General features: G+C 43.2%; 1 protein-coding gene across 1 annotated transcript in view; it reads right to left on the minus strand.

Annotated features, from left to right (window-relative positions):
- Positions 1-17,814, minus strand: part of LOC124606357 (dopamine receptor 2-like) — a 180,517-nt gene that overhangs the window by 60,428 nt on the left and 102,275 nt on the right. The window contains exon 3 of the mRNA XM_047138338.1: positions 4,180-4,268. Within this exon, the coding sequence (XP_046994294.1) occupies positions 4,180-4,268 (89 nt within the window). The remainder of the gene's footprint in view (positions 1-4,179; positions 4,269-17,814) is intronic.

A 17,814-nucleotide genomic window follows, 5' to 3' on the forward strand; every position in this document is an offset into this window, starting at 1 on the left:
TCCCTCCATCACTACCAGCCATGACTTGGAATCATACTTGATGGCTCCCCACAACATGACACCAGGAATAGCATCGCTGTGCCTCTGTAAAACATTTGAATAATAGGACCTCTCCCCATATCGCCACCATACTCGACGACGATGGTTGTCTGGGCTAGTGCAGAACCGAGATTCGTCGCTGAACACTGTGCAACGCCATATCAGTTCACGCTTCCCAGTCAAGACACCACCACAAGGTAAGTCGTTTGTGTTAAATTTTAGCGTACACAATAGGACAGGCTGGCTCCAGCTAGTCTCCGACCAATTGTGCCGGATGACACAGAATGTTGCAGTGAGTCCACTACTTGATCTCGGACGGCAGGCACAGATGTGAAAGGGTTATGACGTGCTTCGTGCATATCAAGGTGATCGTCTCTTGTAGTGGTTAGGCGTGGTCGATTGGAACCTTGACGACGAGTATTCCTACCCTCACGTTCCCATCCAGCACAACATCAGACCATTGTCACATCTGAATGCTCCGCAATTATGGATCTTGCACGATTCGACCAACGGGCCAATTGAGGGACCCACAATGAGGCCCCTTTCAACCCTTCCAGGTGCTGCCTCACAAGAGTACGTGGCATCTCCGTGTCTTTCACCATAATTGCTCTACATCAAACGCTGTTCACGTCCCTTACATCCTTACCAGGCTCATGAATAACACTAAACACGAAACATCTGGTGGCCGTTCTGCTACAGAGGATTACAACCCCAATCATTCACATATGCGCCGAGTGTGTATATGTCGAAGTTAGACTGACATTTGATCATGTGTTCTGGGTGCTTCGCGTTTTTCGCCAGCTGTGTATTTCCCCGAGTCATTTTCAAAGAGGCTGCGCAGCAACTCCGCCATCTTATTCTTCCCGCAGGTCACGAGAATGCACTTAAATAAACTGCTCGTCTTCTGACATTGAGATGATCGATTTTGTTGAAGGTTGTCGAAGCGTACAAACACATTTTATGGTACAGAATCTGTTGCCTGAACCTGTAAATACCAAACGACGCCTTGCTTGGTGTAAGGGGCGTAAACATTGGAGGATTGAGCAGTGGAAAAACGTTGTGTGGACTGACGAATCACGGTACACAATGTGGCGATCCGATGGCAGCGTTTGGGTATGGTGAATGCCCGGTGAGCGTCATCTGCCAGCGTGTGTAGTGCCAGCAGTAAGATTCGGAGGCGGTGCTGTTATGGTGTGGCAATGTTTTTCACGGAGGGGGCTTGCATCCCTTGTTGTTTTGCGTGGCACATCGATACCTCTCCTCAGTGCAGCGCTCCGTGAAGAGTGGGCTGCCATTCCCCAAGAAACATTCCAGCACCTGATTGAACGTATGCTTACGAGAGTGTAAGATGTCGTGAAGGCTAAGGGTGGGCCAGCACCATATTGAATTCCAACATTACCGGTGGAGGGCGCCACGAACTTGTAAGTCATTTTCAGCCAGGTGTCCGGATACTTTTGATCACATAGTGTATATCTCAGGACGGATTTCATCGTTGGGAAGTAGGAGTCGGTGAAAACTGCGGCGGGAGAGGATGGATAAGACATGGAGGTTCATGGAGGATGGAATGTGGATGTAGCGGCGCAGATGAGAACCTGGACTGGTGATTTGTGGATCGGAAATTGTGTGCTGGGACTGGGTTTTGTGGTTTATGTATGGGATTCGAAGGTGCTGTAGGAAGAGAATAGGTGTGGGCAGTGGATGAGTTCGTATAGGATGCGAGTTGCGGAATGTTTGTGGATTCGGAAGGTGAGGCGGAGTGCATGTCTTTCCAGGATTTCAATATAAACTGCAGCTGTGGTGGTATTATATAAAGCGTAGACGCTTGCAATTGGTCGGTAATTACGTAATACTGTCGCAAATAGTGTCAACGTCTGCGCTGGTGGCGCCACCGATCCCTTAGTAGCGTAAACATTGCGGCGAATGTCTCTGCATCCTATCTGAATCGAGAGCTCACTTCCATGCACCGCTAAGATTATGTCCGCTCAAACATTCTTACTTCCCCAGCATGTAGGAGCCTGGGGCAAAACTTTTGTTTCGTCATACAATATTTTGTGTTTGTAAGGTTTTGCTCAGCAGCTACAGATTTCTTCTGTTCTCCATTTTAATATTCCATTGATATTCTGCACAGCGGTAGGAAATTGTACGGATGGACTGACCGATGTAATGGCTTCCTCACTCACACGGGAAGTTATAAATCTCAGCTCCCCTCAGGCCGATATTTTCCTTAATAGGGTGCAGATGGGAAGACATGGTATAAGACCTATTTTCCGACCTCCTAAGAAGATAAAAGAGATGTTACGCCCTGTTACAGACAGCTTCGGCATCAGGATTCCTGGAATTTACAACATCCCTTGTATGTGAACAAGCAAATACATCGGTCAGTTAATCCGTACGGTTTCTGACCGTTGCGCGGCTTATTAAAAATGGAGAACTAGAGAAATCGGCAGTTGTTAGGAACGTCTTTACAAACACCATACGTTGTTTCACCAAACAACATTTTTGTCCCAGACTCCCACATGCTGGGATTCTGCAGTTAAGGAAGCTGTAGAAGTAAGGATGTGAGAGAAGAACTTAACTGTGACAGAGGATGTAATCTTCGCGGTTCATGGAAGGGAGCTCTGAATGCAGAGAAAAGGGAGAGATATTCGTTGCAGTGTTTACGCTACTATGGGAGCGGTGGCGCCATCAGAGCAGACGTTGACGGCATCTGTGACAGCATTACCTAATTACCGACCACTAACAAGCTATCTATGGGTAATAAAAGGCCACCACTGCAGCAGTTTAGACAGTCAGTTGCTCCAGACTAAGACGATGGAGGTAATCGTCAAAAATCGAAGTTTTACCCTGAAATGAGGCAGCAAGAAGTCTGAGAATGTCTTATAGATACGATCATAAGCGCCTTCCGGTTTCTTTCTTGAAACTTATGTTCAAATGTGTGTGAAATCCTATGGGACTTAACTGCTAAGGTCTTCAGTCCCTAAGCTTACACACTACTTAACTTAAATTATCCTAAGGACAAACACACACACCCATGCTCGAGGGAGGACTCGAACTTCCGCCGGGACCAGCCGCACAGTCCATGACTGCAGCGCCCTAGACCACTCGGCTAATCCCGCGCGGCCTTGAAATTTATATTCGGCCAATGAATCATTCAGTCAATTAGCTTGTTTATTAAAGTTCCTGTCATCTAGTTGTAAATATACATGCATATTGATTGTTTTAAAGTATTAATTCACTTTATTTTGAGTACTTCATTTACAATCATCGCATATTCATTAGTTTTCTGTAAATATACAACAAACCGACGTTGATGAAGCCTTTGAAACCAACATTTACCTCTGGTGGGGACGGATTCGAACCATGTAAACCGCTTTACAAGGAATCTGCATTGGAATTTCCACTCTCTGAGGAACTCAGCCAAGGGCTGACTTTTGTAAGTTCCTATCAGCAAAGGGCCGAAATCAACCCTTTTCTAAACTCGCACCCAGTAGGGATCTAATCTTTTTTTGAATATATGGCAGTCCTCTTGCAAATGTAATCTCACACTCCACATAACTCCTTATAGTAAAACGCAGCTGCTCTCTCGGGGACAGACACCAGGACTAGAGCCAAAGGTCTGTTAACGTTAAGGAATACCGGTATTTGGCGAAAGGTCCATGTGTCAGTTCCTGCCGAATTAATATATGAGATGACGGTGGGCATCCCGAGGCATTCCAAAATTGCTGTCCTCCATTCCACATGCAGATTTCCAAGCTCATCCAGCCCCATATAGTGATTGATAACCCACAGGCCCTAGTCTGCCCTCTGTGTAGATGTTTTCGATAATTCCCTGTATGGTAGACATGTACGTCCTTTCAGTCACTCATTAGGCCAACAAACGACCCGCAACGAACTGCTCTGGAGTGTGAACAAGTGTGTTGAACCAACTAACAGTTACTAATTCGTTTCCTTTTAAAATATTTGCACTCATCATTCTTTGTACGACGAAGGAAATCTCCATCTATTACATTCTTTGGCGCTAACTCGGCGTCAAGTGAGGTACTAGTAGAGAGAATTCTGTAGGCGCCTTGCGACGCGGTGTTTCGTCGCTGTACAGACTCACTCGTCTACGTTTAAAATAGCTTTTAGCCGAAGGCTTACCTCGTACACCGGATGTGGCCGTCTTCACACTCGGAGGACGCCCGCTCCATGTCCGACTCGTCCTGGTTGCTCACCAGCCGGCTGTTTCTCTGCGAACAAGTGATTCAAGAATGAATGCGTCGTCAGCCTCTGTACTTGCTACAAGCAAATCACAACCAGACAACAATAAGGTAAACGGATCATCGATTGCTTCTTCAGGAAAGGAGTACCCACAGAAAATTCAGTTTATACTTTTGCGTGTAGTGCGGCAGGAGAGTTAATCGATAGGTCGAGAATAGTTGATATTTTCTTTGATTAAATAAAAAAAGCATTTTATTGCGTGGAGCTTGTAGTTCTTTTGCCGAAGCTGGAAAATTATGAGACAACTGGGAAAATACTTCCATTAGACCACAAAAAAGGCTCCTGTTTCAAAGACCCTTACTGAAAAGTGGGGCACCAGCTGATTCATTCCATCTTCCTCAGCATCTTTAAAATTTTGTCCATAAAGTTTGGCATAAGAATATATTCGCGCTCTTTTTAACACGCAACTCACCTCCCACTTCCATAAGCTCCCCTAACTAGAACTTGCTCACAGCCACTAGTCCATCACTGTAAGTGGCTCTTACCCATCCACTACCACTTGCCTGTTTTCACTCAGTCATTCAGCTCAACTCATTACCACTTTGTGTCTTCCGGTCACTGTCTCTTGTCTGTCAGGCACAGTCTCTTTCGTTCTGTCCTACCACTACTGTCTCCTCTCACTTTTCCTGTCTTCCTTTTGCTCTCTCTCTCTGCTGCTATCTCATTCATTCCTTCTCACTAGCACTGTTCCTACTCACTCTCACTATCACTCTCTTCTTCTCTAGTGTTATCATAGACTCTCTCTATCTTTATCACTGGCTCTCATCCACTTCTACTTTCTCCTCCTCTTTATTCCTCTTCCATCGGCACTAAGTCCTTCACTCATTTCCTAGCACTGTTCTGTGACTGTCAACTATGTTCCTCTGCCACAGTGTTCTTCTCCTTTTCTCACACTGCCCTCCTCTCGTTCGCTCTTTCTGTAACACACCCATTGTCTACTATTTTCTTCCGTCTCTAGCCCATTGCCATTGTCTCCTTCTGTCTCGGCATAGAAAGCTCAAATATGTTCGTACACCAAAATTTATGGGAAAAATTGCAAAAACGCTGAGGATGGAAGAATGGGGCATCTGGTACCCAGATTTCAGTGACAGTGTTTAAAAATGGGTATTCTCCTTTTTTTTTTATTCCGAAGGAAGCATTTTTCCGCTGATTCCCTTCTTTTCTTTGCTATAGCAGGGCACGCCATTCATACGAAGATAACTTTAGGGGACAATAAAATATTGATAGTTTATTTATGCGAAATATAAATAACACAAACCTAATTTTACCCATCAGAGCGGATTTTACCTGCACAAATATCTTGTATGTGCTTAAGCACTCAACAGCGTTTTCTCAGAACCCCTCTGATGATAACGAAAACACTTTACAGCATACTTCTCTGTGGTGCGTCACTATATAAACAACATTTTCGCCTCAGACTAGATTTTACGTGCGTATTTTACGCATACAAGAAGGGTAATTTTGAAGCTCTTTACGTCGGAAATGGATGGAGATGCTTGATATTAGCAAGATTGTTCGACATTGGGATTTTAGAAATAAATCAATCGTACAAATTACGCCCATTTGCTGTGCATAGCCGTCTTGTAATCTGCGGCTTGGTTTTGGTTCCCATAAACTATGTTTGTGGCGTGTTTCTTGATAACTCATCAAGATTTTTCAAAACAGAAAGATGACACTTCTAGATTAGTGTCTAGAGAATACATCATTAAAATTTGGGCAATATGCTGTCTTCAGTCATTTAGATATCAGGTGCTGAGAAAATGGTGAAAATGCTTTTTACGAGTTTTCTCTGGAACCGCCCATGAACTATCCATAATCCCGTTGAGCCTCACCGTAGACCACATCTAATGCAGAAAGAACCAACTGATTTACTTCGTATTCTCCATCTGTCTAAGCTGGAGGAGGAGTGTAATATTCACATTCTGACCCTGTACTGTAGGTTAGTTACAGTAAGACAATCCTTCTGCTGGGTATACAAATGGTCTCTAGCCCAAGGGCTATGGAAAACAGTTTCGACTTGTCTATCAGATACCCGAGACATGAGCCCCGGAATGATACAGTTTTCATGCGCAGCGTTATGGTATGTTTTGGTAGTCCATGTTGTCGCATGGATACAGATTAGGGAAATGGCTCAACAATGGTTGACTTCATAACTAGCAAGAAGGAAGAAGAGGGTTATCCTCCATCGTCATGAAGATGTAAAGTGTTTGAATACGAATGACGTACTGACTAAAAAATTTTTCTCTTAACGGATGTCATAAGTGTTGTAGCGAAAGCCGTGAACTTTAATGTAAATGATCTAGCTAAAAGTGTAGTCAGTAACATCAGCATATGTCTTTCAGAGTACAGATAAACTATTACCTGCAAAAAATCGCTATTGTGAAGCTTTTGACGAAACTCTTATAAAAGCAAAATTTTATTGTGTCATTAAGATCAAACAGTCAGTAAAGTCGGCCATTCTAATTTTTTAGGATTGATGGTAGATGAAAGCCGTTTTTAGAAGTACCGTGTTTATGATTTTGTGCAGACATTGAATGCTGCTATCTTCACTACAAGAATGATCTCTACCATCTAAAACTGAAATGTGAAGACAAATGTACTTATCAAGAATATTCGTAGCCTAATAAAGGGTAGACTGAGAGATATGCGGCGTGTTGAACGTCGTGTAGGCCGTTGTTTAGGTGTCTCGGAATTCTAACTCTTTCCCATTCATATACATATATTCTACCATATGTGTTTCTTGCTGACAGTTTTGACGGATTTGAAAGAAACTGCAACAATAATTCAGTGAACACTAGACGGAAAACGAAGTCTTCATGATTAACACAATCTTAGGAATTCTATATGAAGGTGTGAACTATTCAACGGGTGTCGGAAAATCAGCTAAAGTTGAGAAACAATCCTAAATTACTCAAATACAAGTCGAAACGTTTCCTTGTGGCACTCTCCTGTTCCGTGCAAGTTTTACTCGCAGTCATTTAGAACTTCTCTCTGTAACGGTTTATTTATTCATACACTTTCTCAATATTTTTTGTATTTTATAAATTTCTTGATTCTTCTGCCCTCCTGCTCTCTACATGCATATGTAAATTGAAATCACTTGCTCGTGTCCGTCTGTAAATAGAGGCTAATCTCAGGAATTGCTGTAGGGATTTTCATCCAGTTTTAACTAATAGATACCCTGATTAACGAGGAGGTTTTTGCATATAATTTATAAATATTACGTTCAGGTTATCTGAATTATGATGAATAATTAAACGATGCCACTACCACCCAACGTATATCTGCTATAACTTGAGAGAGTATCAGTGCCTCATGAGCACAGCAAGCAGAATGTAATTTGCATCTGGTAAGGTGATCTAGCAACAGAGTGTGCGTGGACGAAAACTGAAAGGCTGTGGGACTGAATCCTGGCTTGGTCACTGTTTTTCATGGTGCTTTTAAACCAGCATTCACCTCTCAGTGATGTTTTCCAAATGTGACGACCGTTTCAGACTGCCAATTTTTGCTTCCCTCACATTATGAACAGAAATTCGCAGTCTTAATTCATTGCAAATTCTTCGAACAACGTGTACTGAGTTACTCAACACTGAAGTGGCGTAACAAGTAGCGAAAATAAAACCTACCTCATCATCAGACTGTGATGTGAGACTTACAAGTTGAAGTAGTCAAATATTTTTAAACAGTAATCAACCTCCAATCGTTTGAGAACAATTGTATAGCGAAAAAAATTTGCGAATCCGAAATGTCTGGTGTTTCATTTTTCATGCTACAAGTGAGACGTTTTCCGAAAAACTACTTCAGCTTACTTACAGTACATTCATTCAGAAGCGCAGCAGATGATTCAGCTCTCAGCTTTCTGGCACTCTTGAATCAAATGTAGACATGGACACGAGCCTTTGGGTGGCACGGCGAAGTTTTCCATAAGGAATCCAGGACAAAGAATTGCGGCACTGAGTCTCAAGAATGCATCACAGTGCGAACTCAGCTTCGCAAGGGGTGTGCTGTAAAATGTACATCATGCGTGTTTTTTCTTGTATTTTATTTTATTTGTGGCCGTCATCCAGCCTCCAGTATATCTGCATCACTCACGCTATCACACACCCATGATTCTAATACGATATTTTCATTGGTTGTCCCCGTGTGATCCCAACATTGCCCTGAGATGTCATTCCAAACCTCAGTTATATATAGGAAACATAATATTCATGCCCCCCGACAACTTTCCTGCCGTGCGTTTCTTACATCACGCAAGTTATATGAAAGTGATGATATTCAGGTACTTAACGATATACTCTGAAATTTATTCGGGTCTCTACGCTGTGGCCTGTTGACAAAATACGTCACACAAGACGTCTGGCTGTAGACACTTAATTCTACCAGTGCGAAGACGGGCCGGGTGGCTAGTTTTTTTGTAAATATTCAAATCAGTAATCTGTAAACTGTGTACCGACTCGCTCCATCATCAAGTAGCTTTGGTTTAGCCCATTGAGGCTAATAAATAAATAAAAGACGAGCACGCTTGCACAGTTTCCTCAAGTGCTCCTTCCTGCCGATAACACACAGAAATACAAGTTCAAATTACGTCATCTGTAAAAATTTACAAGCTTAATCCGTAAAACTGAGGGCATTCAGCCGTAATAAAACTTTGTCTGCTGCTAATATTTGAGCTGTAAGCTGTTCAGCTACCTTTGGAGGGAGCCGGAGATAACTGAGCAGTTTACGGATCAAATATTAGCAGCAGACAGAGTTGGCTTTGGGATGAATTCCGGGAATTTTACAGACCAAGTAATATGTCGTAAGAACATGAAGATTCACATCAAATTTATAAGCTTCTTGCACTTATTCTGCAACTGATGCTTTACTGTACACACTCACAGATGTCTGCAAGGCAGGGCTCAAGTAGCAAAATACTCGCCGGCATCTATGTAGACGATGCAATCAGCTGAATGAGTGACGCTTATTGACTTTTGTCAACCAGTTACAGTCACGTACAGGTAGTGAGTGAGAAACAACCGACAACACCACACAATACGAGCAGACGATTTGTAGAAACACTTCTACCTGTCTCCAACACTCTGCATATTCATATACATACACTCTAAGACAAAAAAAGAGCGATGCACCAGGAAGGAATTACCTGAATGGGTCGGAAATTGGTAGATGTGACGTGCATGTACATCAGGAGAAGGCCCTGACAGCGGTGGGATATCAACCTGATTGCCATCCGCCATACAGTCCGACAACCAGGAGTGATGGTCTAGCGTGCAATCCCCCTTCTTAGCGCGACCCCTTGTCATCCGCAGTATCCTAACGCATAGCGTTAAGTCGATGACATCCCACGCTCCATTTCGTTGTCCTGCGTAGCAAGACATCCTGGCCCTACATTTCAGCAAAATAATGCCCGCTCGCACAGGGAGTTTCTACTGCTCGTTGTCGTGTTTTCCAAACCCTGCCTTGGCCAACAAAGACCCCGGATCTCTCCCCAAATGAGAACGTTTGCACCATTATAGGTAGGACCCTCCAACCATCTCGGCATTTGGACGATCAACGCGCCAATTGGACAGAACCTGGCCCGATATCCGTCAGGAGGACACTGGAAATTTGTGGTAGGCCTAAGTTCCTATGGGACCAAACTGCTGATGTCATAGGTCCCTAGGCTTACACACTACTTAATCGAACTTAAACTAACTTCACAACGGACAACATACACACCCATGCCCGAGGGAGGACTCGAACCTCTGACGGGGGGAGCCGCGCGAACCGTGGCAAGGAGCCAAGACTTCGCGGCTACCCCACACGTCTCAGGGGGACATCTAACAACTCTATGGATCAATGGTAGTGAGTGAGCATAAGGGCTAGCATAAGGGCCGATGGTGGACCAATGCGTTATTGACTTGCTCAGTTTGTGAAGCTCTTTCTCTTTAATAAATCAGTCATTTTTATTGTCTGTACGTGTTGTTCACATCTATCGATTTCCTTTCCATTCTGATGGTTTCTTCGTGGTGCGTCTTCTCCTTTTTTATTTCTTTTTCTTAGTGTGTATGTAAACTGCTGATGGAGAAATCAGGCATCGAAAATCATAAGCATCGTTTTAAAAATGTTCAGTAAGCACATCCTCTGTATTTTTATGGACAGATGCTTTTCTGTCTTGTGCTAATATCTAATTCAGTCATTTTCGCATACTACTTAAGTCGTGATTTCACCGAATTTTTGAAAGGTTTGAGATTAATATATTCAGTAAATTGCTTTTTTAAAAGGTTTGGTTTTCGTAATTGCCTTTTTTAATTTTATTTTTGACACTCTCGTGCCTGTGGGGATTTTACAGCAAAGAGCAGTTAAGCCTTTAACCATGAGGAACTATTCCTTAGTTGCATCTTATCCATCCGTACGAAGGGCGGTACTATCGCCTCACTCTAAATGGCACAGCCGTCTTGTAAAACAATCCAGGCTAAATAACTTTTGTATTTTATATGTGGATAGAATGTCAATAAAACCGATACTAAACATTGCGGTACTTGGGCCAGCGTCGTATCTAGCAATGTTGTGATTATATGAACCTCTCTCAATTTGCCCACGAGAAGATTCTTTAACTTTGCATCAACGCGAGTCGATTAGAATGAAGATAATTTACACACCCAAACCCCACATGCAGTAGCCCCCGGACTTTTTAGTGAGTGCTTGTTGTGACCTTGGTAAGTCTATCAGACTGCTATCTTACTCTAAACCGTAATCTGAACTATACCGCACATCACTCTCTCTCGCAACTGACTCTAACGCTGCATGGCTGCTGAGTCACTGTTGCTGCGTACACATAACTTCTGTTTCATAAATGTAAAAAATATCCGTAGTCTATGTCAAATATATGAAACTGATAAAATAAAGCATACTGTCCATCGGTTGTCCATACAACTACAAAAACAAATACTGGATTAGATTGTGGTGAAGTGGCTCTGAGCACTATGGGACTCAACTTCTGAGGTCATCAGTCCCCCAGAACTTAGAACTAGTTAAACCTAACTAACCTAAGGACATCACAAACATCCATGCCCGAGGCAGGATTCGAATCTGCGACCGTAGCGGTCTTGCGGTTCCAGACTGCCGCGCCTTTAACCGCACGGCCACTTCGGCCGGCGATTGGATTGTCATATCTGAATGAAACGCATGTGCTTCGTTCTTTCACGTGTCTTTTTGTTGTGCTCGCGTTTCTGAAGTATATAACATCATTTTGTTTGGTGAATTTATCATGCATTTCATAATTTTATTTGTTTCAGTAACTTCAAGTACTGCAGTAAGGCAGTGATGAGGGGTATCAAGCAGAGCGAGTTCATTTTTAAGGAATCTTGAATTTGTTGCAAAATTTAGAGGAGTCAGATCGCTAAATGTTCCTTGTCTGATGTTTTCCACTGCCAGTAAACACTCGGCAGCAAGCTGTAGCATGCTGTCTTAACGAGTGTAACGACAGAATAAGAATCTCAAAAATGGTTCAAATGGCTCTGAGCGTTATGGGACGCAACTTCTCACGTCATTAGTCCCCTAGAACTTAGAACTAGTTAAACCTAACTAACCTAAGGACATCACACACATCCATGCCCGAGGCAGGATTCGAACCTGCGACCGTAGCCGTCTCGCTGTTGCAGACTGCAGCGCCTAGAACCGCACGGCCACTACGGCCTGTAAGAATCTCATTGTTTTCACTTTCAGAGAAGTGAAATAATGAACTGTTACCAGTAGCTGCCTACCCCCGTATTATACTATATTGCAGACGAAATGCAGGATAAACCGCTTCTTAAAACATGCGGATAGTGACATAGCCCACAGTAACGTTTGCACAGAAACCTTGTCGAGGCATACGCGATATTAACGTTCTACATCTTTACTGTTCATGTCTACATATTTATATATGTCACCTTAACGATGAGCAAATTTCTCCCAACAAAATACCAGTTTGTTAATACCGTCGCTACAGGAAGTCTGATATCGTTGACGGGGCCACAATGTCACCTCTTATTGCACCGCTTCATCACTATCAAAGTAAAGCTCTCGAAGGTTTTCTTTAAATTTTGGAAACAGATGAAAATCGGTTGGGACCAAATCGGGACAGTATGGAGGATGACCGATGACAGTGAATGCATGCCCGTTTGATTATTGTAGATGTGGCAGCGGTCGTGTGGTCTGGCATTGCCATGCAGACGGAGAGCGTGCTCCATGTGTGGACGATTACAGTACGTTTTTCCTCACGCACCAACATACACTACAGAAAAAAAAACCTGGTGCATCTGGAAACACGACGTCGACTTTAACCCCATAACGGTATGTGCCACCTGGGGGGGGGGGGGATAATAGACGTCCTGATAACGGTTTCAACGTCGTCCCCTAACAGATAAAGTAGTGGCATAGTTACCAGAGCACCATCTGTGTCCACCAATTTAATAGGAAATGCTCACAGCCAGAGAGCTCAATGTGCTGCAGACGTGTGAAGCAAGCAGGCAATCATGACACTGGGATGCACTAGTGCCTTCTACTCACCAAATTAGCGAGTTTGAAAGGGTCAGAGTGACAGGATGGTCCTTTCGGGGACCTGCCACGCAAGTTGGACGAGCTGCGTCACATATGCAGCGATGCTGGTATCAGTGATTCCGTGAATATTACGACAGCCCTAGGTGGCGTTCTGAAAGTCCATGCAGCACAGAAGCCGGCCAGGATCGTCGTATCGTAAGGCCAGCAGTGGCAGACCGTACAGTTACCACAGTCCACATAAGAGATTTTGTTAGTGCAGACGTGTCAACACAAATTGTTTCGAACTGGTTATTACCAATGGGACTACAGACACGCACACCTCTGGCCCGTCTCCCACTCAAGACAAGGCATCGTCGTGCGCGGTTCGACTGGAGCTGGCAGAGTCAAGATGGAACAGCGTGTAGTGTTCTTCGCCGATGAAAACAGGGGCGAAAATAATGGTCGCCTGCTCTCACGACGAATACGTGATGAGCGCTGTCTCGTAGAGTGCATTCGTCTTTGACACACTGGCCCCATCCTACGCCTTATGGTCTGGGATGCCAGAGTCAGAAGAACGAAAATTCCCCAAGACTGGCTAAGTTTCACGGAAGCTCGAAATTTGGTGCGGACGTCAGTGCGAGATGCTTTTAGTTTACACAACGAAATATTGTCTCAAAATATGGTAGAAAAACTAAAGAGGTTCTGTTCGTATGTAAGATCGTACGTAAGACGGTCAGTACCGTCACTGCGCGATACCGATGGAAGTGTTACCGATGATGGTGCCACTAAATCTGAGTTACTAAATACAGTCCGCAGCTCGTGGTCGTGCGGTAGCGTTCTCGCCCGGGTTCGATTCCCGGCGGGGTCAGGGATTTTCTCTGCCTCGTGATGACTGGATGTTGTGTGATGTCCTTAGGTTGGTTAGGTTTAAGTAGTTCTAAGTTCTAGGGGACTAATGACCATAGATGTTAAGTCCCATAGTGCTCAGAGCCATTTGAACCATTTACTAAATACAGTTTCCCGTAATTGGTTCAAGAAAGAAGACGGAGTAAATATTCCAGAATTCGAAACCAGAACAGCTGTTACCATGAGTGACATAAAAGTAAATATCTTAGGTGTTGCGAAACAACTCAAATCAAGAAAGGTAAGTCTTCTGGTCCAGATGGTATACCAATTAGGTTCCTCTCAGAGTATGCAGGCACAATAGCGCCTTTCTTAGCAATCATATACAACCGCTCACTTGACGAAAGGCCTGTTCCTAAAAACTGTTAAGTACCACAGGTCACACCAATATTCAAGAAAAGAAATAGGAGTAGCCCATTGAATTACAGACCCATATCACTGACCTCAATTTACAGTAGGATTTTGGAGCGTATACTGTACTCGAACATTATGAATCACCTTGAAGAAAATGACTTATTGATACATAACCAACACGAATTCAGAAAATGTCGTTCTTGTGCATCACAGCTAGCTCTTTATTCCCATGAAGTAATGAGTGCTGTCGACAGGGGATCTCAGGTTGATTCCATATTCCTAGATTTCTAGAAAGTTTTTGATACCATTCCTCACAAGCGACTATTAATCAAATTGCATGCATATGAGTATCGTCTCAGTTGTGTGACTGGATTAATGATTTCCTCTCAGAGAGGTCACAGTTCCTAGTGATAGACGGTAAATCATCGAGTAGAACAGAACTGATACCTGACGTTCCGCTAGGTAGTCTCATAGGCCCTCTGCTGTTCCTGATTTACATAAATGATCTAGGTGATAATCTGAGCAACCCCCTCAGATTGTTTGCAGACGACGCTGTAATTTACCGTCTAGTAAAATCATCAGACCATCAATTATAATTACAAAATGATCTAGAGAGAATTTCTGTATGGTGCGAAAAGTTGCAATTAGCACTAAACAAAGAAAAGTGCGAGGTCACCCACTTGGGTACTAAAAGAAATCCGATAAATTTTGGGTATATGATAAATCGCACAAATCTAAGGGCTTTCAGTTCGACTAAATACCTAGGAATTGCAATTACCAGCAACTTAAATTGGAACGATCACATACATAGTACTGTGGGGAAGGCGAAACAAAGACTGCGCTTTGTTGGCAGAACACTTAGAAGATGCGACAAATCCACTAAAGAGACAGCCTACATTACACTTGTCCGTCCTGTACTGGAACATTGCTGCACGGTAATGGATCCTTGTAGGATTGACGGAGGAGATCGAAGAAGTGCAGCTCGTTTCGTGTTAACGCGCAATAGGGGTGAGAGTGTCACTGATATGATACGCGAGTTGGGGTGGCACTCTCTGAAACAAAGGCGGCTTTCTTTGCGGCGAGATCTATTTACGAAAGTTCAATCACCTACTCTCTCTTCAGAAAGCGTAAATATTTTGATGACACCCACCTACGTAGGGAGGAATGATCATCATAATAAAATAAGAGAAATCAGAGCTCGAATGGAAATATTTAGGTGTTCCTTTTTCCCACGCGCCATTCGAGAGTGGAATGGTAGAGAAGTAGTATGAAAATGGTTCGATGAACCCTCTGCCAGGCACTTAAGTGTGAATTGCAGAGTAACCATGTAGATGTAGATACAGATATAGAAGCTATCACTACTATTCGCCTTTGATGTTTCTGGAGGGCACGCTAACAGGCGCTCGGTACGTGCAGAATGTCGTTAGACCATTTCCTTTGCCGTACTAGAAGGGGAAGGTGATGTGTTGTTCCAACAGGATAATGCTCGCCCACGCAGCGCCCGTGAAACTCAACGTGCTCTGCAAGACGTACAGCAACTTCACTGGCCAGCACGATCACTGAAATTGTCTCCAACCGAGCACGTGTGGGATACGATGGGACGGGAGAGACCGTGCGCCTTGACACCCAACAACTCTTACAGAACTACGTGAATACGTCACGCAGGCGTGACATAACATATCCCAGGACAGTATTCGCCATCTGTTTGATCGATGCCAGAATCAGCACCTGCATTGCTGCCCATGGAGGCTACACCACGTACTAATATGGGTGTTTCAGGATGGGTCGATACCTGGTACCTCAGAACCGCCTCTGCTGTTGATCTGTAAATGTAATCATGCACTGTTGCCACGATAAACCTTGAGTGAATTCGAAACCCCTAAAAAGATGCACTGATTTTTATTTCGGCAGTGTAATTATATATCACCACCACGTTACACGTTACAATTCGGAGCCCTGTTGCGGCTGTGGGTTGCAGATATGTAGCCACGAAGAATAAAGATGTAGAATGCTAATAATGTTTGTTTTGTTCAAAAATCTTTAAGAGGTTTCAAACAATAAACGTTCGGAGGCACTACTTTCCAGCATACCCGCGTATTAAATCTGAAACCAAATTTTGAAGAAACACCGTAGCATGACAATTATTATTAGGTTAACGTCGCCTGATGGACTGATATCTGTACGGTGCTGGCGACCTTTACCTTCGTTTACAGCACAGTACCGAGCAATTTTATTTTGTTGACATGTTTCAAGCGTAACATTAGGTTTATTCCAATGTATATTTCTCGAACTCTGGAATGCGCTAATTAAGACAGTAGAGGCTTCCGTCTCATTGTGTAGATAAAGTTATATGTTAACCACACAGAGAAATACATCTTTGCTTACGGGGGACATGTGAAAACTTCTTTGATTGCGAAGAGATTTGGTTTGTATCAATAAAATGTGAAACACACATTCTGAACAAGTAATGATTGACGAGATTTTGATATTTTCAATTTTATGCCGAGCATCTGAAATCCGGTTATAGAATTACTAAAAAACGCATGTTCGCTTTACCATACGCGTTTCGTTTTTGTTCATTTGAAACAGCATCACTCGTCTGAAATCGAGCATATATATAATTTGGTTTGCTTCTCGATTTAAAAGCATAGGAATACTTACAGAAAGTGTGTGCAGATGACACTTCCATATGCAAGCGAAAATCAGACAAAAATGCTGTAAATGAAAGAGACATGTAATTGTCTTCTGAAACAAACTATGTTAAGTCTAGATGTAAACCAAAATGGTAAATATTTTTCGTTCCAAACCACTATAGGTCTTTTAAATGAATAAAGCGGAACGCACATGGCAAAATGTTTCAAACTTTTTAGCAGTAGCAAAGATGATTTTGAAGTAACTGTAACAATTGTTAAGTAAATACCGCCAATACGGCCACAGAAATGAAAAATAAAATGATTGGTACGGGTAAGGAATGAAGATAGGTAGTGCCATGAAAATCATGACAAAAATAGGTCACTCGGTAAAGTGTGAATGAAAAACAGCTAGGAATCTGATAGGGATTTGGCGTCACAATAGCGGGTACAAATTTCCCCCACAGGAAGACGTCCTCACTGTACAATTTTCTTAATATTTTAAGGCGTCACTTACATTCCTAATGTGCAAAGAAGAACACAGCTTCAGAACAAAAATAGTTTGACATTTTTCACCATCTTGCGAGTATTCAACGGACGGCGCCGTTTCTAGCTTCCCGTGTTCCACTTCTTGCGATCCTGCCACTCTCGTTCTTGTAGTCCTCGGGCAGCCATTATTCCTCTTGGGTTGGCTACATTCTTTTGTTTCCACTGTGGTCCACTGCCGCACTTTCTTCGGGCGTCGGCTATCGTCCACCCTTCCTAGATGTCCACACCATTTTAGAAGTATCATCTGTAAGGTGTCTGTTATTGATTTATCGACATCTATAGCCTCTCTAATGTTGGTATTTGGTACACAGTTCAGATTGGAGACACCACAACTACACCTGCAGAACTGCATCTAGTGCAAGCAGCTTACCCATGTTTCTGCTCTGTGCGTAGCGACATTTTCAAAAACCGAACGTTATATCACCTCGTTGTTTTCTATTTCAAAGGACCGAGTTCAGCTGTAGTCCTGCCCTCCTGTCCTGCACTGTTTTATAATTTGTATCATTTTCATTTTTTCCCTTTGCTGACATAACCCCCAGATACTTAAGAGACTTACATTCCGAAATCGTACTGGCTCCAA

Source organism: Schistocerca americana, chromosome 3, assembly GCF_021461395.2.
Source record: "Schistocerca americana isolate TAMUIC-IGC-003095 chromosome 3, iqSchAmer2.1, whole genome shotgun sequence".
Lineage (NCBI taxonomy): Eukaryota > Metazoa > Arthropoda > Insecta > Orthoptera > Acrididae > Schistocerca > Schistocerca americana.